Consider the following 24,359-nt stretch of genomic DNA (forward strand, 5'->3'; position numbering starts at 1 on the left):
CATATGTCTCCCCTTTTCCGAACAGTGTTCCAAACTCCACTTTCGACTCCAGTCAATCTTGTTATTCTAAATCCAAACAAAATCCCTGTCTGTCTTGTTATCCCTGACCTGATCTTCTAAGCACCGATTTTCTAATCATCTTGTTTTTGTACCAGATTCTTGCTCTGAGGAGGCCCTTGTGCCAGCATGTTAATCATTGCCAGTGACTGGAGTCTAAGGGGAATGATTTACACCTTAAAAGAGAAGGTGACATTCTGCTAACACATTATGCTCATAATTGTGCAAAGACTCCTGTATTACATCTGATATTTGCCTTCGCAGGGCAGTCGCTTTGCAGCTCACGATGGACTTGACAATCGACGTCTGCTTTGGCATGGAACTAATGTTGCCGTGGTGGCTGCCATTCTTAAGAGTGGGCTCCGGATCATGCCACATTCCGGTGGCCGTGTGGGCAGAGGCATCTATTTTGCTTCGGAGAACAGCAAATCGGCTGGATATGGTAATTCCATTTTTATGCCTAGTTTTCAATTTCAATAATAACTTTATTCGGAGGCAATCAGCCATCCATAAAAGCGAAACATAAAACAATACAAATATAAAAAACATTGAAAGGATACAGTACAATTCATACGATCAGCTCAAGTTATATGCATAGTAAAACCTTGTAACCAATAAAAAAAGTTTTCAGTTAATTAGTTTCACAATATATTAGCACATACATTTTGTGAACAGCACTTATTAATTAAAAGTAGCTGGGTGGATTGTTTACCTGCATTAACACATTCGTATTACATGCGTATATTAAGCCCACATACCCGCCCAGCGAAACACCATAGAGAACACTCTAAAAACTTTGCTGTGGAGACATTAAAATTGTCGTCTTTCTACCGCAAAGGACCGCCCACATAAAGGATGTCATACTATAACCGATCACCAGAGAAGGCAAAGATTGTAAATATAAAAACGCAGGTAGACTGTTCATAAATGTGCGTCTCTCAAAATTGGTATGATGTAGCGCTTCCTCTGATAGTTATAAAACTTACAGAAAAACACCACATCCATGGTGTTCTGGGCCATACCGTCACTGCAGGCGCAACTAGGTAGAATTGTAGAACAGTCATTCCTATGTGGAAAACTGACCAATCTGTGGAAAGTGCCTACTCTTAAACGAATCAAAATAAACCTATGTCTTGGGTTTAAAACTGCTTTTAGGTAAGGTTGCATATACCTAGTTTAATCGCAGTAGAATTTTGGAGGGGTGTCAGGTTGTCAAATGGTTTTTCAGTGATTGTTTCTAATGTGACCACTGCATTCTCTGCTAGAGATGATAATCTAAATCTGTTTTATCTGTATAGCTGCTGTCTGTGAGCAAACATATATAATAATTTTACATTATCCACTAAAGCAACTATAGTTGGGATTAGGTCCAAGTTTCCTTTAAACCTTAGTTTTTGGATATACCTATAATTCTGCCTCCATTTGATGAGTCTACAAAAAATATGCCATTCACTTGGTGTGTTAAACTAGGCTTCACCATGTCAATACCTGTGAAGGTTTGTCCATAGGTGTAGAAAATGGGAATGTTGGGGTAGTAATACGTGGCTGAACAAAAGTGCTCTTTTCCATTTTAACTTCCTTTAGAAAGTTTGCTTGCAGTTGTGACAAAATCTCTGAGAGAAGTTACACTGCACTTGAAATGTAAAGGTGTGCACAGTCTGGGGTTGGGTGTGCCGGATGTGCAGTTGGTTATAAAGAATGTAGAATATAAAAAAAAGAAAAACAGTGAAAACCCTTTAAATGCAAGTTATAGTTTCATCTGCTCCTAACACATAAACCTATAATAAAAAAACTCCCAATTTCCTTGGAAAGAGATCTTTAAGTGAAGTTATGATTATATAATAAATCCCGTCCCCTGCTCAGTCGGTCAGTTAAGGTTACCTGCACAAACCATAACTACAGCCATGAAAACCAGAACTCTTCTTCCTAATGAACTGCTCATGATGTGACGGATGCCATTGCAGACTACACCACTAGTGACACCATACGTCCCCTTCTTATTAATATTATTGATTACATCACTGTTGCTACATTATTGTTTCTCTCTTCGAATATGTATTATGTAATAATGTTGTGTTGTTGAGTCCTGGTACACATTGATGCAAATAATGTTGTGGCCTTGTAAGTCCATTTGGGGGCGATTTGATTGATTGAATGATTCATTCATTTATATGTGACATGGGAGAACCCAAAATTCCCAGACTTCCTATCCAGGCATTATAAGAAGTATTGATTTGGGCTGATGCATTTTTGCTGTCTATCTGCAGCTGTAGATCAAATGTACACACCTCACCAATCTAGTGTTGCAGTTGAAACGTTACAAGTAGTTATCATTCGGAAAAGTGCTTGCAGTTTCTACAGTTACTAAATGGCAATCGTTGACCTCAATGGCACCTACTTCTGTTTTCCTGTACAATCTGACCATTGCCAGAACTTAAGGTTTGTGGGAAGTGGAATTCATTACCTGTTTATCTTTCGGTGTACTGTGGGCCTTGATGTGTTTACAAAATGTTTAGCTGTGGAAGCGGTGTTTTTGCGTAGCAGCCAAAATACTTTGTAAGACGTCTGTCTGGTAAAGTGGGCGAGTTATTCGGTGTGTCTCAAGCACTCGCAGCAGACGGTCCTCCTCCTCCATCACCATCCAAGTAAAGAACTACCACTTCCATCATCAGCTGACATAAACGTTCTTAGAGTCGCTATCAACTCAGTGGCAGCTAAGGCCTGTCCCAGCAGGAGCGAGTAATTGCATTTGGGAGGTCGCTTCCCCTAACAGTGAGATAGATAATGAAACTTAAGAATTATGGTTTCTTGCATTGCATTAGTTCTAAATGCTCAGTTTCTCATGCATCCTTTACAGCAATTTTTTGTCAGGCAGTGGTCACAAGTGACTAAAGACTGGGAGGTTATGGTGTTGGTGGAGGCCAGTGTTCAGCACATGTTACCGAGGTGGACCAAGAAGAACTTGTTACTAGACAAATCCTTCCTCAACCCACAGCGGCTGGTGAGGCTCACCATAGATTCTTCCCTTACAGGACTTGGAGCCCACATGAACAACCTCACCATTATGGGGGATTGGTCCTCAAAGGCAAGTTTCCTATAAATCAATGTAATGTGCTGGAACCCATGGCATTTCAGTTATCTCTATGAGCAACAGCACTGTGTACTACATCCAAAAATAGGACTGTGCATTTGCCACCGCTTTTGAGCATGGCTCAAGCAACCTGTTATCGGTCACTCCACTGCAACATTCACCTGGTAGCGGAGCACTTGTCGGGAGGGGATAACGACTTTGTTAATATCCTCTGCAGGAGCCGCCACCAAACCCATGAGTGAGAGATTAGGTCCAAAGTTTTCAATCAATACTTTCAGCTTTGGGAAACCCCAACAGTAGATCTGTTAGCCAAACAAGCAAACAAAAAGTACCAACATTTTGTATCCAGGTTTCCACATGCATGGTCTCTCTCGATGTTGTAGATGGATTGGTTGGGCATTTGTTTACATGTTCCCCTCACCAACACCCCTCTTGATCCCATAAATAGTGCTTATTGTTATGCTGTCTTATTGCACCAACATTGGTCTACCAACCTTGGTTGGCAGGTCTGTGGAGCTTGGAGTATCCATCTCTTCACTCGAGAAACTGCACTTGAGCTAAGACTTGCTCAAACAACATAGAGGTCCGCTATTACACATTAACCCTAGTTGCTCGGTCCTGCACCTGAGATTTACAAATTTGGGTTCCTACAGCTCTGTCAAAATATGTAAATTCTTAGTGAATCTAGACAACATACCTCCACAGTAAAGAAAGATCGGAGGTAGTAATGCATATGAGAGCGCACATCAAAAAGAATTATTATTATCGAGTTGGGTATGCAATAGTATTAGTCAGAACAAAAAAAATTTTTTTAAGATCACATAGCAATTTCAAATAGTGGTGCCACTCGGGATAAAAAAGTACCCTACTACCTGGGTGCTAAAAGTGCATGGGTCATGGAAACACTCCCCGTGCTGAACAATATTTGAATAACAATATCCCGGCACTCCAAAGTTTACAGTTGCAATTTGTTTTGGTTATTAACCACAAGAGCATAGAACAGAATATTGTCAATGAGACTGGCTACAGAACAGATTAGGTCCTCGCAGTAATATGTGGAAAAGATAGATAGTTTAATTGCCAATTTTTACAAAAAAATGAAGGAGTCGCAATCGTAGAGACACTTCAGGAATAGCTAGTACAATTGTTAACAGAGATAACTAGTACAATGGGTGACAGTCAATATTTTTCATGACAAGAGACCATGTGGTCTCCAAATCTTAGTCCAGAAGGATAACAGCCGACACGTGTTTCGTCACGTATAGTGACTTCCTCAGGGCTGCAGAAAAAATATCAAAATCTTAATTGACTGAATAAAATACATCTTGCAATTGATACATTCATTTTTTCTAGTTTTTGCTAATCTTAAAAAGATTTATTAAAAAATGGAGATTCATAAGATGAAGAATGGGAAAAAAGGAAAAACCCAAGAAAGAATCAATGTGGATTAAGAAAGACTACTAAGTATGTGATAAGTTATAGGAGTGATGTCTAAAGATCAGAAATAGGTAAGGAAAGAGAACAATATAAAAGGAGAATTATTGTTTATCCCATCACCATACCAAGTGTGAAAAACGTAGATCATTTAGTAAGAGCAGCTTGGTGAGTATCTCAAGTCAAGCATAGATACTAACCTTTTAATATAAGTTAGTGAAGATAATATGAGTAACAGTCGTTTGTTTAAACTTGTTCCCAAAGAGATTTCCAAAAACTCCAAACAAGAATAAGGGAGATTCTGTGTAAAGTTCAAAAGAGAGTTGCGTTACAGATAGACAAATGACAAAAAACCAATTGAAATTAAAATGTAAGGCCGGTTAGTAGATTTAAGTATTTGAATTGGGAAAAACGAGAAGAGAGTAACTCTCCCGTAATTATTACCCTTATAGTTTGTTTATAGGTATTGTCTGTTTCCTAAGAAGTGGTTCTGGTGCTTTTACACCTTGTCTTGAAGATTATAGAGTCTCCATCAGTTGTAACTAATATAAGTAAAAAACAAAATGAGATAAATGAGGAATTGATGTAGAGAGACAAAGAGAGACTGAGTAAGTCTAATGCATAAGAGTGTACATTGTTATACCTAAGGTAGAAGAAATTAATAGACCATACTGTGGTGTACTATGGTCAAAGTACTGAGTTATGTTGTTTTTTCCGAAAAGTGGACGTTGTCACATTCCTCGTGTGATTATATAATAATTGGTAACCTAAATAGTGAGAGAGTAATAGAAAAAATGAGATCTCCAAACAGAATGATCATTTCAATTAAAACAAGGTGTTAAAAACCTCCTTACTTCATATAATAATTGACTCCGCCATGGTAAGTGGGGTCAGACAACTGGCTATGGTGAGCCCTGCAAAGGAAAATGGGTCAAGAGAAAGGATGTGTTGAGATGCACGAAGGTAATGTTATTTTAAGAATATTTTTCAAGCTAAGCATGACTTGGTAACAAAATAATACAAGTCATACAGACGGAAATACATAACAGAGCAAGGTGAAGCAGATGGCATAAACTGTAAAAAAAGTATCCATGGCTATTCAAACATAGCTAATTGGAGTATTGTATTCTTATATTGTTTAGCTAAGTATTTCAAAAGAATTTCCTATTGCGTGATTATGCTTAAATAAAGATGTTTCCAGTCACATAGTATTATAGTCTCATAGGGCATGAAATTACATGTAAGAAAACCATCTGAGGTCCAATAGTTCAAACTAACTTCGTCAGGGGAGAGGGACCAATGAGCTTCACTCATATTTGTTTACTAATTGTATCTGAATGAATTTTTGTTCGATTGCATTATTATACGCTAATCACGCGAAGCTTAGAGTTTCAAAACATTTAAGAAAGGAATTAGGCTCGAAAACATAATTGCTAACTGGTCATATAGAAATTTATTTTAAGGAAGATGTCGCTGAGGCCTTATAGGGCATGACTTGGCATATAAGAAATACTACAAGAGTTACCTAGTTCCCCCTAGCCCAGCACCAAGATGTACCCATAGAATGTTTTAAAGATACTCAAGAAGATTACAAGGGGTCATTAACTGATAACAATATTTAAAAGACCTTCGCTGCGAGGTGGTCCCGACTCGGAGGGTAATTAGTAATATTGGAAACATCTAATTAGACACTTACCGCGCAAATTGTTCAACGCGACCGAAAAGACATCTCCCGTGTCTATTCCACAACGAAAGACCAAAGACGACCGAGTTGTGGTCGCTTTTAAATGGATAACATTTCAAAGGTGGCGCGAGAAATGCAAATGTTCCAAACACGTAAGTGAGGTTCCGTTGTTCTGTGATTGGTCACTTGGGTTATGATGTGGCCAATCAGTTCGACTCCAGAATGATAGAAATGGAGCAGCCATCTTTAAAAGGTGAAGGTGCCCTCGTATTGCTGATACAAATGATTAGTTGATAAGCTCGTGAATGCCCAATAGCAAGTGCTATGGAGTAACGCAAAATAAAAAATTAGAGTTATAAAGAAAGTATCTTTTTGCCAAAATTTTAGAGGTATAGTTCGAGATACGATCTTACTGAGCTCCTGTCTCCAAAAGTGAGATCTTTTTGCGAGTGTCAAAGGGTCAAAAAACGATACACCATTTCAGTAGAAGAACCATGCATGTAGATTCATAGAGCTATAGTAGTGTGAAGCACTCACTCTTTTTTCTACCCAAGGTGGTTTCACCTGTCCATGTTAATTTGGGGACATATGTATCAAACGATTTTGTATTCGCAAACGCTGCGATTCGCAAAAAAACAGAGTTTGCGAATACAAAATCACAAAACACGATGTATGAGCCATTTTCGCATCGCATTATTAAGGAATCGCTAATTTTGCGATTCCTTAATTTTGCATAAGCATTTAAGGAATCGCAAATTGCGATTCCTTAAATGCTATGTAACGAGCACCCAAGTTGTGCGAATTCTCCTTAAGAAATCGCAAATTACCACCAACTTCAAGTTGTTGGTAATTTGCGATTTCTTTGGAAAATGAACTTTTTGGCATTTTTCAAAGTGCCATGTGGCGCACATACATGCCCTTAGGGCATTTATCTGCGCCATATGCGTATACATGCTCATTTCAGGGGTGCATCAGGGTGTCCTTATGACACCCTTGCACCCTTGAAATTATTCTTAATTTGCGTATCTCTAATTGCGAATCGCAAATTGAGAATGACTTCCCATTCATTCCTATGGGCCTCCTGGCCCATAGGAATGAATGGGAAGGTATTCCTTAATTGCGATTTCGCAATTTGCTAATCGCAATTAAGGAATAACAAGAAATCGCAAAATATTTGCAAATTTTTAAATACATCCCGTTTTGCGATTCTCAAATGGCGATTCTCAAAAAATCGCTATTTGAGAATCGCAATAACGGATTTTGATACATATGCCCCCTATTGACTTACCATCTTTTTCCAAATGTCACAGCCTCCCAGAGAGAGGCCTTAAGGGCCGTCAGGTACTACTTTGTACTCTCGGCATTAGAAAAAGAAGACAACTGGGTGTTTCATCTGCCCAGATGCATCTTGCGGATCCTATCTCAAATGCGTGTCTGGCAAAATGGATTGTCCGGTGCATTGTGTTGTATTATGACAAAGCCAAACACCAACTGCTCAGCTCTCCTACAATGCATTCCAGGTGCAAGAAAGGAGCCACGGTGTCATTCACAGGAAAAGCCCAATTAGCAAATGTATGCAAAGCCATTACTTGGTCTACATCCACTGCTTGACTGGTTTGTGTGCTGCTTTTGAGTCCATTCACAGCGTGAGATCTACAGCAGAACATTTTGCAAATCTAAAATGTTTCTTACATGTAACAATCTGTTTACAGCTTCTAGTCCTGTAGATTCACAGGCGGCCCAGCAAGAAATAGCCCCTGAAAATATGTAGTACTCTTCCACCTGCATTTTCGTGGCATGCTAAATTTTATCTGTAGACAGATGTCATAATGTGTTGTATCTCTAACTCCTGTTTGCCCTTCGGGAAAAACAGCAATCTGAGGTGGTGAAGGTGTCCTGGTGCTTTGCGGGTTTCAGGGGAGGTATCACATCTTGCAGAGAAAGCACGTCTTCAAACAAAAGCAGCTCCAAATGTTCTGAGCCCAACACAAGATGGCTGAAGTGTTCACAGCATGTGAATCTATGGCACTACATGCTGCAAACAAATTGTTACACATAAGTAAAGTTTTCTTTATTGATCGTTATGGTCCTTAGATCAATACATTTCTTTATTTGGTCCTTATTTTTTTGTGCTCCTGTTTCTAGAACTCCACATCAAACACCAGCATGTCTTTTGCATGGTTTCTTAAAACGTTCCGGTGTGGGCCAGACAGAAATGGTATCCAGATCTGGGATAGATATCAGTGCAGCCTTTGATTACACTGATACTTTATGGTTGCCCAGAATAATCAAACCAAGCAATCTGGCGCCTGAGGTCCTAGGGAAGGGTAATCTGTATATCTCTTCAGATTGCATGAAGGTCCCCAGACAAGCCTGAGCCCTTAGTTCTAGGGGAAACATACTAGGAAGTGAAAACACGTTTTTGTATCCAGTGCATGAGCAAGGGTATCCACTTGATTTATTACCTTCCACATTAGTTACTTTTGCACCTGTTCATTATCAGAAAACAGATGCAGCAATCACCACCTTGACCGCATCTCTGAGTGATTTTCTTGTATGTTAGGGGAGGTAAACTTTTAAATTTACAGGCCCATCATTACGATAGAGGGAGGCAGAGGATTTTCAAAGGTTTGACATGAACTCAAAAAACAAGTGCGGGATCAATCCCTGAAGTCCTGCATTAAAATGCAAAAAAGAGACTGGTTTTGAGGTCTCATGAATGATTCAATAAACATCTGCCTGTTGATGATAGAGATTTTTCAAATTGAGTGTTTTATTTTTTCAGATCAACAACAGGGGCAAACGTGTTTCACAACACAGGTCGTTTCATCAGTGCGAATCTGTAACTTCATATTATACACAACTAAAGTAGTGATGAACCAGAACAAGATAAGGTAGAATTAGGATGAACATTTTTAAAAAAAGGAGATAGAAACACAAATGTATTCATCGATGTTACTGTAAAAACGATATGCAAGATATTATCGCGTGATGAAACAGAGAATACAATTTGAAGAAAGGGAGACAAAAATAGAAAGATGAAAAACAAATTAAAAAACACACACTATAATTGCCAGGTTAATACATTACCAAGCAAGAAGCCAAGATCCATGTGCAGAAGGCCTAATTAGGAGTGCTAATTTTGAGAATGGCCTTTATGTCATTGTAGGAAGCTGGGTTTCTGTCTCGGTATCCCCCCCTTGCCAGATTTCTGACGCCCTGTCACTTGATGTGCCCTGGGTGCCTGCCAATCAGGTTCCCAGTGCCTGTGTTCTTTCCCCAAACTGTACATTGGTACTCACAGTTGACACCTTTCTGACCACATGTAAGTCACTTGCAAAAGGTACCCTGGTTCCCAAGGACACTGACCTAGGAAGGCCTCTGATGGGTGCAGCACCAATTGTGCCACCCTTGGAGGTCCTGTACCTTAACACACACACTGCCATTGCAGGCTGCATGTTTTGGTGCAGAGAAAAATGAAGTGTCGACATGGCACACATACTTGTGTGCCATGCCTGTAACCCGCTGCCTATGGTATAGTCATCCCTCTAGCTGGGTGCACTATACCGCTGGTGAGGGTACAGTTGCATGAGCGCTGGACCCCTACAGTGTCTAAGTCCATTCTTAGACATTGTAAGAACAGTAAAGCCATGAAAGAGAGTATAGTCTGGGAGTTTGTCATTACGAACTCCACAGCATCATAATGCTTTAATTATCAATTCAAAGTGCTACCCTTTGGCGTAACAAGAGCCCCAAGGGTCTTCACAAAGTGCTTAGCAGTAGTAGCAGCAAAACTAACAAATACCATCAGCATTTCTGATGTTATGTGCAGTGCCACAGTGGTCCGCTGTCTCGTGCTTGCTGCTCAACCTCCACACGCACTCTGGCACAGTTTAACAGGATGATGGACTGGACTCAACCACATAAGTCTTAGAGGTATAATGATTTTTATTGACACAATGCTTAGAGAAACTCCAGTAGGGATGAACTATGAAACACCTGGAGCTTCTCCCCTTCCATTCTGCTCGATTTCTTATCTCGTCTGGGACAGAAGGCGGAGCATTCCCTCGGGGAGGAAAGGACACATGCCTCAAAATCAGGCTCCTGTATATATTTCCAACCTAACACCAATCCATAAGGTGATTCTTTTTTTACCTCTTCTGAGATCAGCACTGGTGTAGGAACTGTCTTGAGTTATCCATATTCAAGATGAAAGGATAAACATGAATTTGTTTCGAATCGAACTTCATCTCATCCTCACCTAAATTGCTTTCTAATACTGTGAAGTTGACAAAAGGTAATTTCTAGTGCTTTATAAAACCTCTTACTATATAAATGCATTTTTGTTGTCGATCATCTCACCTATCGGTTGAAAATAGCTTTTTTTGGTGTGGAGTCTCTCAAGAATGGGAATTGTTACCAAAGTACCTAGCAGCTGTAGCTTCCCATTTGCATAGAGCTAGTTCCAAAGCATCCTGCACTTAGACGAAAGAGAAGAGTCCCATCAAGTAAGGAGGATGACCGAGCGGCCAAAATTGATCCCTTGATATTCCAGGGGCCTCTTCGTAAACACGAAAATTGCAGCTAATATCATCAAGAAAGATCTTTTAGGTGAGGCCAGATTCAATTTAAGAATGGACATGGCAAGCATATACATCTGGGTGCTTGTTTGTGAACTTCAAGAAAAAGTCATTTTGCTCACTGAGAAAATACAAATCAGTCCTGGAGGAGAAGTCTCCCTCTCAAATAGACATTTATCAGAATGTGTGATACCTTTCCTTAGGGTGCTTTGGCAGTCAATGGATGCTTGTCAGTGTCCTCTGTGGGTACTGTTATATACCCTTGGTTGTCCTGTGCCACAACACTAATGTACTTCAGTCGGATATCAAGTCACTCCCTTTAGGCGCGATTCTCAGAATAGCAAGGATGGGCTCATAGGATTTACTTCAGTTAGAGGTAGTTAAAACAAAGATTCATTATGCATAAATAACAGTCAGTACCATCAGTGCCTAGTTGGTGCTTTGTGTAAGAAAAACATTACTTTATTTAATTGGTAAGTAAATTGTTGAGTTAAAAGTGAGATGCATAAAAAAAAAGAAGGTGCTAGATACGATCCAAAGGTTATAACTCCTGAATCCTAGGCGGTAGATAAAAATGTACATTAGTCCTATTGATGATGCAATCCTAGGAGGCCATGTTCAGCCAAATTTAAAACTTCAAAAGCTCTTGAATCTCTCACAAAAGGTGGTTAGCGAAAGCAGAGTGAAGGACTCTGGATCAAACTTTGGTCTTAAGGTACCTTGGATGAGACTATCCAGTAAAGAATTGCTGGTTCTCCTGCGGGTGTTCTTGGTATCTGGTCATGACTATCCAAGATACAACACAGTCCACAAGTCATTAGTGGCTGAAGTCCAACCATCAGTTTGAACGTCTTGGTTTTTGTAAGAGCCAAATGAACTAGTGAAGCAGTAGCCACTAGCTTTTCCTTTAGGGGCTTGTATCCCTGAATCCACTGGTTGTAGTCGAATTTTCCATAGGCAGGGGCAGCCACAGAAGTCACTAGTTCTGCAAATCGTTTCTTTCAAGGCCAGGCATGCACTACACCTTTACCAAGAGGGCTAGGACAATGTTTCAAATGGTGTTCTAATCAAAATAATCCACTTCTGCCAGATAAATTAGACCCAAGCTGGGTGTGTGAAGGCGAAGAGTCTTCTAGTGTTTCTTGAGACTGAAGAGCAGTGTACAAGCACCTTACAGGCATGAAGTTGTCTGAACATTGCAGGCTCATCACTTTCTGTAAAGGGAGGCAATGCTGCAGTGCTATGACCCATATAATGCTCTCTTTGTTTCCATCCTCCTTCTCAGCTGTATTATGGGTGCCCTGTCAATCCTAAATAACCCCAATTCTTCGGGGTCACTTTCCAGGCATTAAATCCCACTGCCTTTATAGTAGCGACAGGTTTCCAGCAGAAAAGCCATGTAGGACATTCCATGCTAATAAAGTGATTCAGAGGAACCATTTTAGATTGTTTTTTCAGGTGAATTCGAAGCATTTTTTTTAAAACAGGTGGTATGATTATTAGTATATTTTAAATAAACCTCCAAACTCCCTTAAAAGATCCCTACATGTTTTATCTGACAGGATTCTAGTACAGCAGTTCTTAACCTTTTGACTTCTATGGACCCCAATGAATCATTACTGGAATCCAGGGATCCCCACTGAGTCCTTATTGGAAACTGGAGCCTCCTGAACTAAGCAATTTCTATGATTCGAACCTCGAAACAATACACACAAAAATGAAAAAACAAGTATACACCAAATAAATGCTCAAATATTAAAACTGGGTTTGTTTCACAAGTATTGAAAATAATTTTACATTTTATTTATTTTTATTTTCTTTAATAATTTTAACTTCTTAATTTTAATATGATCTAATTTTGTAAAAACCATTGCGGATGCCCCAAGTAGGCCTTGTGGACCCCAAAGGGTCTTTGGACCACAGGCTAAGAACCACTGATGTAGAACAGTGGTTCTTAACCTGTGGTCCGTGGACCCCTGAGGGACCATGAAGTCTACTCAGTGGGTCTGTGACTGCTTAAAAAAATTAAATAATAACAGATTAATAATATGCATATACCTAAAAAAGGAAAATTTAGTAATGATGCTTGAACCACAATGGCCGGGCAACTACGTTTTATTGGACTTAACTGAGACTGCATTGGAGGAGCCTCTTGTTCAAACAACCACCATTCAGTCACTGCTGTTACCTGGTCAAGTTTTCTCTACTTTCCAACCTAGAACACTGACATCATAGATGTTCCAACCATGCATGAAAACTTCAGGGCATAGAACACTACATTGCCCTTTCCTTCTCATGAAAATACTGTTTCAAAACATAAGTCTAATTCATGCATTGAAATTTATTAAGAGAAAACCAAAATGCATTCTATAGTAAAATATAAACAAAATGATAACATGCTTCTACATATTCATTTCTACAATTAAATATTTAACCGTCACATTTGTGAATAAAACGCTATACACATTAAGTGATACTTGAACTTCAGCCACCTTTGTAGACTGCGTCTGCGAACATGAACATCCTTGTCGGTCAGCTGACCTTGACACCGTCACCGATACCTGAAAGACAACCTCTGCAGTCAACTGCTTTTGCAAACCTGAACATCCTTGTCAACCAACCCCTTAGATTTGACCAATGAATCATTATAATCCACATTCATTCTTGAGTCAAAATCTTGCCCTTCTTTGTATCATTTACTACTTTTCCAACATGTCACAATGCACACTTGTTGACTCTAACTGCATTTTCAAAAACATTATCAATGAGGAATGGTTCAGTATATTTCATTTCTCTCTTTTTTCTATGAACAGGGACTGATGCGTAACTTGTTGCCTACTATAAATTGATGAAGAAAAACTCTCTTTTTAGAGTCAAAATATTTATTTGGAGTGTCTTGTACTTCTTGGATATTCTGCCTCGCTTTACTGTTAACATCCTTCAACACATAATGCTTTACCTTTTCCGACATCTAACACAGACAGATTTTAGTGGAAGGTCCCCGTCCCCGCAACAACTTAAGTGGTGAAACCCTTGTGGATGAATAAGGGGTTGTGCGATAGAACCACAACATAGAGTGCACTGCATTCTGAACGATGCATTTAATGGCCCATTGTACACAATTACTTAATACATGGTTCAGCTAAACCATTTGTTTCTGGGTGGTAAAGTGAACTTCTCAGATGTTTGATACCTCCCTGTTGCAAACACCCTTTAAATTCTTCGCTGACAAATTGTACACCATTGTTGGAAACAAGAAACGAAGGGAATCCTTCCCCTTAAAACACATCTCTCAAGAAATCAATGATGTTTTTTTACTAGGCTGTCTCTCCAACGAAACAGACCTCTGGCCACTTCGAGTAGTAGTCTATTAAAACGACCTCAAATCTGTAAGATTGCGGTATTGCAGTTAAAGGATCCACAAGGTCGATTCCTACTTTATCCAACTCTTACAATAACTCACAATCCTCCACATACTCATCAAGTTGTCTGTCCATAAACATTTTTTTGCGTATTCTGTTTTGTAAGTGTTTTGCCTAAATGACCATCATGTGTACCACACATAATTCTCTTTTTTAAACTTTCTGGAGGTACTCATTCTTCACCCTCCATTAGGATACCATCCTCAACAGAGAATTCATCAGACACTTTCACAAAACTCTGAAATTGATAGAGCACATATTTCTCTTAGGCCACTCTTCCTTGACAAAATCCATAACTTGTAACAGAGATGGATCTTTGAACAGTGCGTCCCACCACTCACTTTCAATAATATCACACATATTGTCTGCAATAAAATAGTTTTCCTGTTTGTAATCCTCTGTAATTTCCCCATATACTTCAACTGAAAATCTAAATAAGTAGTCTGCTCGGATGTCTTTGTTTCCTGGTGGGTATACAACTTCAAAGTTGCACTGTAAAAACTTTGTAGCCAATCTAGAAATCCGTGGAGTGTAGTCTTTAACTTTATCTCCTGATAATATGGAGTCTAACAGACTGTGATCTGTCTGCAAAATAAATTGGTTATCCGATATGTAAGGGTGAAGCTTCCTAATGACCCACCAACAGGCCAGTAACTATTTTTCAATAACCGAAAAATTAATTTCAAACCCTCTCAACAATTGAAGCTTACCTCAACATGTTCTCTATCCCATTTTTAACTTGTCTAGAACAGCTCCAAGTCCAAAACTGTTTGCATCTACTGTGATAGGGCTTTGTACTTTTGAATCATAAGGCTTCAAAATCCTTGACCCTACCATCTTGGATTTGATCCCCTCAAAAGCCTCTTGACAAGTTTTGTCCCAGATGAAAGTAGTGCTTTTCTGTTGCATGGTTGTCACGTTTAACTCTCGACACGTATTAAGATATGAATCATGACTAAAATTCACATAGGCCTATAATAGACTTGAGCCCAGTTTTATCAGTGGGTGGAGCAGCATCAGTGATCGCTTTGACTAACCCAGGACTAGTATCTACACCCTGCTGAGACACTATGTGACCAAGATATTCCACTTTACCTCTAAATAAATTAACACTTTTCAACTCTCAGTAATATCTCTCTTTTCTGCGTTCTGTTAAGCACCTTTGTGAGAATATCACCATGTTCTTCTCTTGTTGCATCGTAAAAGAAAATGTTGTCTTGAAACACAGCTACATCTTTGACATCCCTAAACATTTGAAACCTTATTCTTGGAAAAAGGGCTGCAGCCGATGCCAGCCCAAATGGCATTTTGCAATATTGAAATGTGCCATTGGTGACGCAAAAGCTGTGAGATGTCTTCAAGATGAATTGAGAACAACCTGATTTTTTTTATTTAAATTTCTTTATTTGCATTTTTGATATAAACAAATCCGATTTACACAATATACATTTTACATCATATATTTCATTGTCTGACTTGCGCTTTCTGGTTTACATGTGACTGAGCTTATCAATCTCTATTCAGTTGTAAGTGAAAATTTACCATGAATGTACGCTGCTCTGGTTACAGCAATATTTGTACGGCAGCATGTCGTTTTGTCTCCAGCGCTTTTGTAATTATTCTGATTTACTTGACAACCAGTGTCGATGATTTTACATTCAGTCCGTCCGGCTCAAGATTTAAGGTTTGAACAATGCATTGTTAAGAACTATTTACATATAAGGCAATAACCTACACATCCGATACATGCCTGCTACATTTCAGTTTCAATATTTATACCGCGTATGTTACTTGACCCTCTTATGCATCTTTTGCTCCCTTGAACTAGCTGACGTGCCTTTTTTGTGTGCTTGTTAGTGTCTTGGGGCCGTGAGCTTTAGTGTCCCTTGTTCAAGGAGTACTCTGTGTTCGCCTCTGGTGCCTAATGCATGGACTGACTATGCGCTTGTGTCCACTCTGGTCTCCTCCCCACCCTGTGAAGTGTTGTCCACGATGCATGCCCAGGGTATTGCATCGCTGGTCTAATCGCATCCCAATATTGGGCGATAGGGTACTTGCGCAGCCCAGCTGTCTCCTCTCTGTGCAAAGCAGTGCTCTCCGCTTGAGCCCATACCTCCAGTGAGCCTTTCCAATTGTCAATTGCAGAGGGGTGTTTGCTCTTCTATCTTCTGGTTATCAGCCGTTAAGCCACAATAAGTCCTAAATCTATGAATCTGGAGGTGACTTATTGTTTTTTAGGCCTCGGGAATATTCCCAAAATGCATTCCTCCCATGTGTGCAGTGGTGGACGATCAGTGCATTCGGACACTCCCTCCATTAGTCCCTGCCAATATGCCTGTAACGAGGGGCAGGACCATGTCATGTGTTGGAGATCTGCTCCTACCTGAGCACATCGCAGGCAAGCTGAATCAGTAAGTTGGAAGTATCGATTTATCTTGTCAGGTGACAGATGTGCCCTGTGTACAATCTATGTCTGTATGACTCTAAATTTAGCATTGCGCTGAATCTGTGTCGCGCTGGCTAGGATTATGTCCCACTCCCTTTCCATCCATGGGCCCCATCTATCTTCTTCCCACTTGGGGACGACCAAGGCTTCAGCTGGTGCTCTAGTAGTGTTGCCGTCAGCCAGTGCACGATGTGACACCCATTTCCCATTAAATATAGGTACTGGATTACCAGGTGTTTCTGGGGTTCAGTTGTCCTATCTTCCCATGTTGCTGTGAGAGCCCTCACAATTAAGTTGTATAGCATGAATTGGCCTGCTGGTAGGTCTGATTCACGGGCCAGTCTGTGGAAGGGCAGCAGTACGCCATCCTCCTATAAGTCACCTAAAGTATTTATCTCTGTTGCTTTCCAGTGTGCTAGTTCCCTACTAGAGGTGCCTCTCTGGCGTCTTTGGGACCAAGAAGGGGGAGTGCTAGTGCATATGGAGTTATGCTTCTGGTAAGATATAGGCTACGTCTGTGGCAGCGGTAAGCCAAAGCCAGTGAGGTGGGTGATGGGATCGGCGATTTTGCTGCCGGGTGGAACAAGTTATATACCCAGGCTAGTGTCCATTCTGGCTGCATTTAGGCTATCTCAGATAGGTTTAGTCCAGCGAGCCATCTCGTTGCCCATTGCAGCTCTGCAGCTAAGTAATTAAGTTCCATGTTCGGAACAGCCAGTCCCCTTCTGTTTGTGGGGGCGTACAGTTTTGACAGTGCTATTCTTTGCCGGCCTGTATTCCAAATAAAGTCACAAATTATTTGCTCTAACTCTCGGAATGTTTCGGCTGGTACATAGACAGAGAGATTCACAAAATAGTACAGCAGTCTAAGTAACATTACCATTTTAATTGGTGCTATTCTACCTATTACGTTCAGCTGCAGGGTTTTCCAGAATGTAATTTGTGCACAAATTGAGGAAATGGCTCTGAACAGATTACCTTCTAATATGTCAGCTTGACTGTGATATGTGCGAATACCTAAGTATCTAACGGAGGTGGGCTGCCAGCTGACAAGTTTATTGCTAATTTGGAGGTTCGTATTTTGAGTCTTGGTACTAAAGGGGTACAGGCACAACTTGTTCCAGTTCACCTTCAGACCTGACAATGCTACAAATTGCCGTAAGGTTCCCGCTATGGTTTCTGGTATATTGTCTAGTTCCCTAAGTATACTAGGAGGTCATCCACATATAGGGAAATAGCGTGTATACCATCTGCCCCATTGCTCTCCTCCCCCGTGCATGTGTATGGCTAGCGGTTCCATGGCTAGCGAAAACAGGGGACAATGGGCACCCTTGCCTGGTACCCCTGTTGAGTACTATGTTCTCTGACGTAGTGTTGCCTATGCGCACCCTGATAAGTGGTTGTGTATAAAGCAGCTTGACCATCTTGAGAAAGTTGTCCCTGAAACCGAAGCGTCGTAGGACTGTAAATAGGTAGGGCCACTCTAGAGAGTCGAAAGCCTTTTCTAAATAAAGTACCATACGTCCAGCGTCGAGCCAGTTGCAGGCGGCGTATTCTTGTACCCTAAAGAATCTTCTGATGTTTAACGAAGTACTACGGGTCGGTACAAACCTGTTTTGTTCAGGGTGCACCAGGGATCTCACCAGTGGTGCCAGGATAGAAGCCAATATTTTATAATCTGTTTTCTTAAGTGCCCCTGTGTATATGAACCCAATAAGGTTCGATCCCTGTCCGGCTTAGGGAGAGAGATTAATCGGGTCTCTCATGGCGTATCGGACAGTGTGCAATAACCGAGTGTCTCGGCATACACTTTTTGCAGATGAGGTGCTAGAAGCGAGGCATACACCTTACAAAATTCAGTTGGTAACCCATTGGGACCTGGAGTTTTCCCTGTGGCTAGGGTGCGTATGCTTGCCAGTATTTCTGCTAACAGAAGCGGGTTATCGAGTTCTAATTTTTGCTCTGGCGTTATCCTGGGAAGGGGGATTTCTCTGAGAAAGTGTTGAATCACATCTGGTGTTGCCTTAGTTGCGGATTTATATTGGGTGTTATAGTGTCATGGGAACTAATGGGGGATCTGGCATTGTCCTGCCTAATGAGCCATGCTAGAAGCCGGCCAGCCTGATCTACTGTGCTATGATTTCGTGCCGAATGTGCTTTGTAGTTGAGGCACCGTAATAGTTCTAATAGTTGCGCCTGCTCTGCCCTGCTCTCCTTTAGTCTTGTTTTGTCCAATGGATCAGTGTATGCGCGCCGCTCGAGATTTGCTAGCCCGTTCTACAGTTTTTTTTTTTAGATCTGCTTCAATGGATCTGCACATGCCAGGTTGTGTACCCAAACAGTGTCCCCTTATTACTGTTTTGAAGGCATCTCATTCAATGACTGCAGATGTCGCAGTGTCTGCATTCTTGTCAAAGTAGTTCGTTATAGCTGTGTTTAGGGATTTGCAAAACAGTGTGTCTTCTAGTGCCTCCGGCTGCATGCGCCATCTGGGGGCTGGCATTACTCCGCTATCTGATGTCATTTGGATTGTGTGTGGGTTGTGGTCGGTGTGTCCTCCCCAGGTATTTGGCCGTGAGCACTATAGGTAGTAGTTCCTTCGTTGCTAAAATTCGGTCTAACCGAACATGTAAATTGTGTGACCCTGAATAATAGGAATAGACCCTGTCTGTGGGGTTTCTATGCCGCCATACATCTGCTCGTCTTCACTGCTTGACCCCAGGTGTTTAGTGCCTTCATAGCTGTTGTAGTGGGTGCCCCTGGTAGTGGAGGGAAGGAGCGGTCCAGGGATCCATCCAGCATGCAAGCTAATTCTCCTTCCATCATCAAGGGCACTCCATGCCAGTTTGATAACGTGCCAGATAGTGTATCGAGAAAGGCTGCTTGGTCGGTGTTGGGTGCATTTAGGGAGCCCAGTACAATTGGTCTGCCATCCAGACGCCCCAGCACCAGGGCATATCGTCCTTCTGCATCTATGATTGTTTCGTCTGACTGAAAGGGAGTGCCTGCTCTAACCCATATCAGCACACACCTAGCGAATACTGAGTAGCCGGTTGCATACATTTGTACTCTCCATCTCCTTTGCAGTGTTAGTGTCTCAGGTTTTGTGAGGTGTGTCTCCTGGAGGAGGGCTATCTGGATTTGATGCCGCTTGAGATAGGAATATATAAAATATCTGCGGGGTGGAGAATGTATGCCTCTTGCATTCCAGGTGCATAATTTAGTGACTGTCATGATTTGGGTGGTGTTGTGATACGTAAGAGGGTGCAGGTTTTCGAGGCGGCCTTCTAATGTGTGAAAGAGCGTGGAGGCAGGGAAAGCAGCAGATCATTTTCATGTCTTCCCTACTGCTTGGCTGAATCGGTGTGCTTTGACTGTCTAACCTAATTTGAACATCAACTTTTAATACCAGTATGGCGAATTTGAAACGTGCATTCGTCCAAACCTTTGAACAACAGAACATGTCAACACTAAATAGTGGGTCAGGCTATGCTGGTGTTGTGTTTCAAGAAAACGAGTTCAATTGAAATTTAAGAAAAGGATACTAAGAGTTCCCCGCTTGTTCACATGGTGAGCAGCAACCAGGATTACTGCTCTTATGGTATAATGACAAGCGAGGATGCCAATGGTGGACATATGAGTGAACGCAATCTGTTGATGGTGGTCTGCGTTATAAACAGTAACAGTAAAGGTTGGGCCAGGGCGCACGGGCACTGTATTTAAGTACTTTCTGTGCTACTACCGAGCAGCGACTGGGGTCAACCCTCATATGTTGCAAGTGTCGTTGGATGACAGCGTCTGGCGTGCAAAAGATTGTTTTCTGCGTGGGGTAGCATAAAGTTTGCGTAAAGCGATAGAGACTGAGTTATGTCGCACAGATATTACAATATAGCCCTTAATTTTTACTGTGTAAATTACAACAAGCCGTTCTGTACTTGCGTGTGCCCATCAACGGCTACAAAGTTCAGTACATTCGGTCATTGGCATGCTTATCATATAATGTCATCTGCCGTTTGGGGCGTGACATCCGGCGGGGACCCAGAGTCCTGCGAATTCAGGGCCTCATCTATAGATTCTGCATCACTTGCTCGATCTGGCACACTGTATTCCGACTGCGAGTCACTCATGTGGTTCACGATTTCTGCTGCTGTTTGCAGCACACTTTGCTGATCTTGCCTCATTTGCTCCATGTTTTGGCCATGGTGTGTTGGCGACGCCTGTTGCTTGTACCCTTTCCCTCGGCGGCGCCGTGGATCTGTAGCCTTGTGTGTCCTTGGGTGTGCCTTGTTTCCTTGTGCATCTTCTCCTGTGTTCTCGCCATCTATCCATTTCAAGGCTTCAGAAGGAGTGTCAAAGGAGTACGACTTGTCTTTGCCCCACTACTCGTAGGCATGCAGGAAACAACCGCGAATATTTAATGTCCAATGTGCAGAGTCGGCGTTTGACCTCTAGGAAGGAGTGCCTCAGCTTTTGAACCACTGCTGTGTAGTACAGGAATAGCATTACTGTGCTATTTGCAACTTGTATTCTCTGTAGTTTCCTTATCTCGTGCAAAATTGAGTCTTGATCCTTAAAATTTAGCACTCAGCACAGTAGCGCCTGGGTACTGCTTCAGAGCGGAGACGTCCCATGTCCAACGTATGTTGCCAGCAGTTAATTCAGTGCAATCCTGAACTATTGTTGCCCTACTGGTGCGTGTTCTAGTGTTGATCTGGCATGCACACCGCCAATTGAATGCTACTCCAGACGTGGTTCTTCATGCTTGTGGACGCTTAGTCTGACTATGCCGGTATGGTCAGTGGCACAGTTCCCTAATGCACAATAAAAACTGTGCGCTGCTACTTTAGTGTTGCCTGGTGTTGCACTTCACTGCGCAGGGCTTCTGCAATTCTCCTGTATCGCGGCACGTTCACAGTATTATGCCACTCAGGCCTGAACTTCTCCCACCGTACCTGGGCCTTCCGCCACTACTGTGCCTGCCAGCCGTCTCCAGTCCACTTACGGCTTCTTCTCCCACCTCCTCAGTTTTGATCTCATTCCACGACTTGTAAGGGCTTCCAGGGGGAGAGGGACCACCGCCTGCAGCAGTCCTTCTCTGTATGTCAGGCTGGTTCAATAATGTGTAGAAATGCAATTAACCTGTACCAAGATGTCGGCATGTTTCGTAATCAACGTTGCTCCGTAATGTTTTGCGCTGGCAAGCAGGAACGCTTGAACTCTAAATACCTTTTTAAGTGCACCAAAAAATGGTGGCACGCCTCGCTTCCTAGGTTGCGCGCAGCAGCTTTGAAAAACTGGTACGTACCCTGCCATACTTTGCAAATGGTGGAACTTCAACTGATCATACTGCCCAGACTGACAGTGGATATGAAATTGTGGTGCATTTGCACTGACCGCTAATCTGCAAATTCTCACACAATGCCCTTCCAATTTTGTCCGCACTCCTCCAATAGCTTGTATGAAGCGCACACTTTTGGCCCAAATAGCTTTTGTCCTGAAACTGCACTCTACAACTGTGAAAAGCAGATGTCACTTTCCTGATGAGGTAGGATGATGTCACGCAGGTTCTGCAATCTCTGTTACAATATTTCTGTAGTAACGACACTCGAACCACGGTGGCATTGTTAAAGCAATTACCATTTATTCACTGCTGTTGCCTCAACAAGTCTCTACACTCCAACCTAGAACACTATGACCTCCTAGATTTACCAACCATGCATGAAAACGTCAGGGCATAGAACACTACAGAAAATGTGCAATTGAACATTTTAAAACGTTCTGTAAATGTGAAGGAATTTGAAAATGGAGGCTAAAAATCAATTCCATATCCTCCGATTGATTTGTGGAGTGTAAGTGCATCAAACAGACTAGTATGGGTAATGGGTACCCTCAACTGAATTTAGAAAAGTTACAACCTTCCTATTAAAACTTTGCTTTTATTTTTATATTTGTTTGCAAATTAAATACAGTTTGACACTTCCTTCCAAAATGAGACATTTGACACTTCCTTCCAAAATGAGACATTTGGAGAAGCCTGCTCCACCTCCACCTCCAAAGAGGAACGACTCTGCTACCTCTCCGTTCAGAATACCTTCCCCACCTCTTCCACCTCCTCCACCTCCACCTCATCGTTCTCCCACCCCTTCTCCACAAGATGATGATCACGGGGACCCATATGATGACATAGGGGATGTGCCCCAGGACCTACCCACACGGGACCCCACCCCTACAGGATCCCCAGACCCATGGGACGACTACAATATCCCTGATATCCCCAACATCCCACAAGATGATCTTTACCCCTCCAGACCATCTCCACCAGAAGACTCATTGGGGTTCCACCATCTACTGCAAAGGGCGGCACACTATCACGGGGTAGACTTGCATACCGACCCCGTGGAGGAAGATTTCCTCCTCGACACATTCGACACCACACATAGGTCTACCTCCATATTACCTATGCTCAAAGGTGTGGTAAAGCACGCGCCAGAAGTTTTTAAGGACCCAGTTAGGGCCAGGGTCATTAACCCGCGCATCGAGAAAAAATACAAAGCTGCCCCCACAGATCCCTCCTACATTAGAGGGCCAGCGCCACTAGATTCTCTAGTGGTATCCACTGCACGTAAAAGGGCAAATTCCCAGGCGTCAGGCGAAGCACCACCACCTGACAAAGAGTCAAAGCTACTGGACGCATCAGGAGAGCGCACTGCGTCACAAGCAGCCAATATGTGGCGTATCGCCAATACTCAAGCGCTATTGGCCAGATATGACAGGGCACATTATGACGAGTTAGAAAGCATAATGCACCACCTCCCTGAAAAATATAAAGCTAGGGCCAACAAACTAATTCAAGAGGGTAAAACTATTACTAACACCTCTATACGCTGTGCCCTAGATGCAGCAGACACAGCTTCCAGGGCCATCAATACCAGCGTCCTCCTCCGTCGCCATGCTTGGCTGAGAATATCGGGGTTTAAACCGGAGGTACAAGCCTCCATCCTTAACCATCCCTTTGACCAGGAACATCTATTTGGCCCAAAAGTGGATGAGGCCCTAGAAAAAATGAAGAAGGATACGAATACGGCGAAATCCATGGGAGCCTTACAGTCACACTCTCCTAGACGCTCCTTTCGCCGCTCTTCCTTTCGAAGTACATCTAGAGGCTACTCCTCAGACACCGCGTCCACTTCATACAAATCCCCTACTCAGTCCACCTTCACGAGGGGTTATCAAAGAGGCGGCTATAGGGGTAACAATAATAAAGGCAGAGGCAAAACAAACAACGCCCGCTCTGCCACAACGCCTACCCAATGACTTCCCCCCGCTCCCCCCAGACCATTCCACTCCGGTCGGGGGCAGACTCCAACATTTCCTACCATCACCTCAGACAAATGGGTAACACAAATAATTCGGTCAGGCTACTGCCTAGAACTAATATCTAACCCCCCAAACAATCCACCCAGGCAGCGCCCAATGTCACAAGAACATTTAATACTCCTAAAGCAGGAGGTAATCTCCCTCCTACAGAAACAGGCAATAGAACCCGCTCCTACCAACCAACAAAACATGGGAGTCTACTCCCTATATTTCCTCATACCAAAAAGGGACGAGACTCTGCGACCTATCCTAGATCTCCGGCCCCTAA

At 42.1% G+C, this 24,359-nt stretch overlaps 1 protein-coding gene across 1 annotated transcript in view; it reads left to right on the forward strand.

Moving 5' to 3' along the window:
- Positions 1-24,359, forward strand: part of PARP3 (poly(ADP-ribose) polymerase family member 3) — a 143,145-nt gene that overhangs the window by 88,070 nt on the left and 30,716 nt on the right. Inside the window, exon 9 of the mRNA XM_085625169.1 lies at positions 322-499. Coding sequence (XP_085481295.1) covers positions 322-499 — 178 coding nt within the window. The remainder of the gene's footprint in view (positions 1-321; positions 500-24,359) is intronic.

The sequence above is a fragment of the Triturus cristatus genome, chromosome 9 (assembly GCF_964204655.1).
Source record: "Triturus cristatus chromosome 9, aTriCri1.1, whole genome shotgun sequence".
Lineage (NCBI taxonomy): Eukaryota > Metazoa > Chordata > Amphibia > Caudata > Salamandridae > Triturus > Triturus cristatus.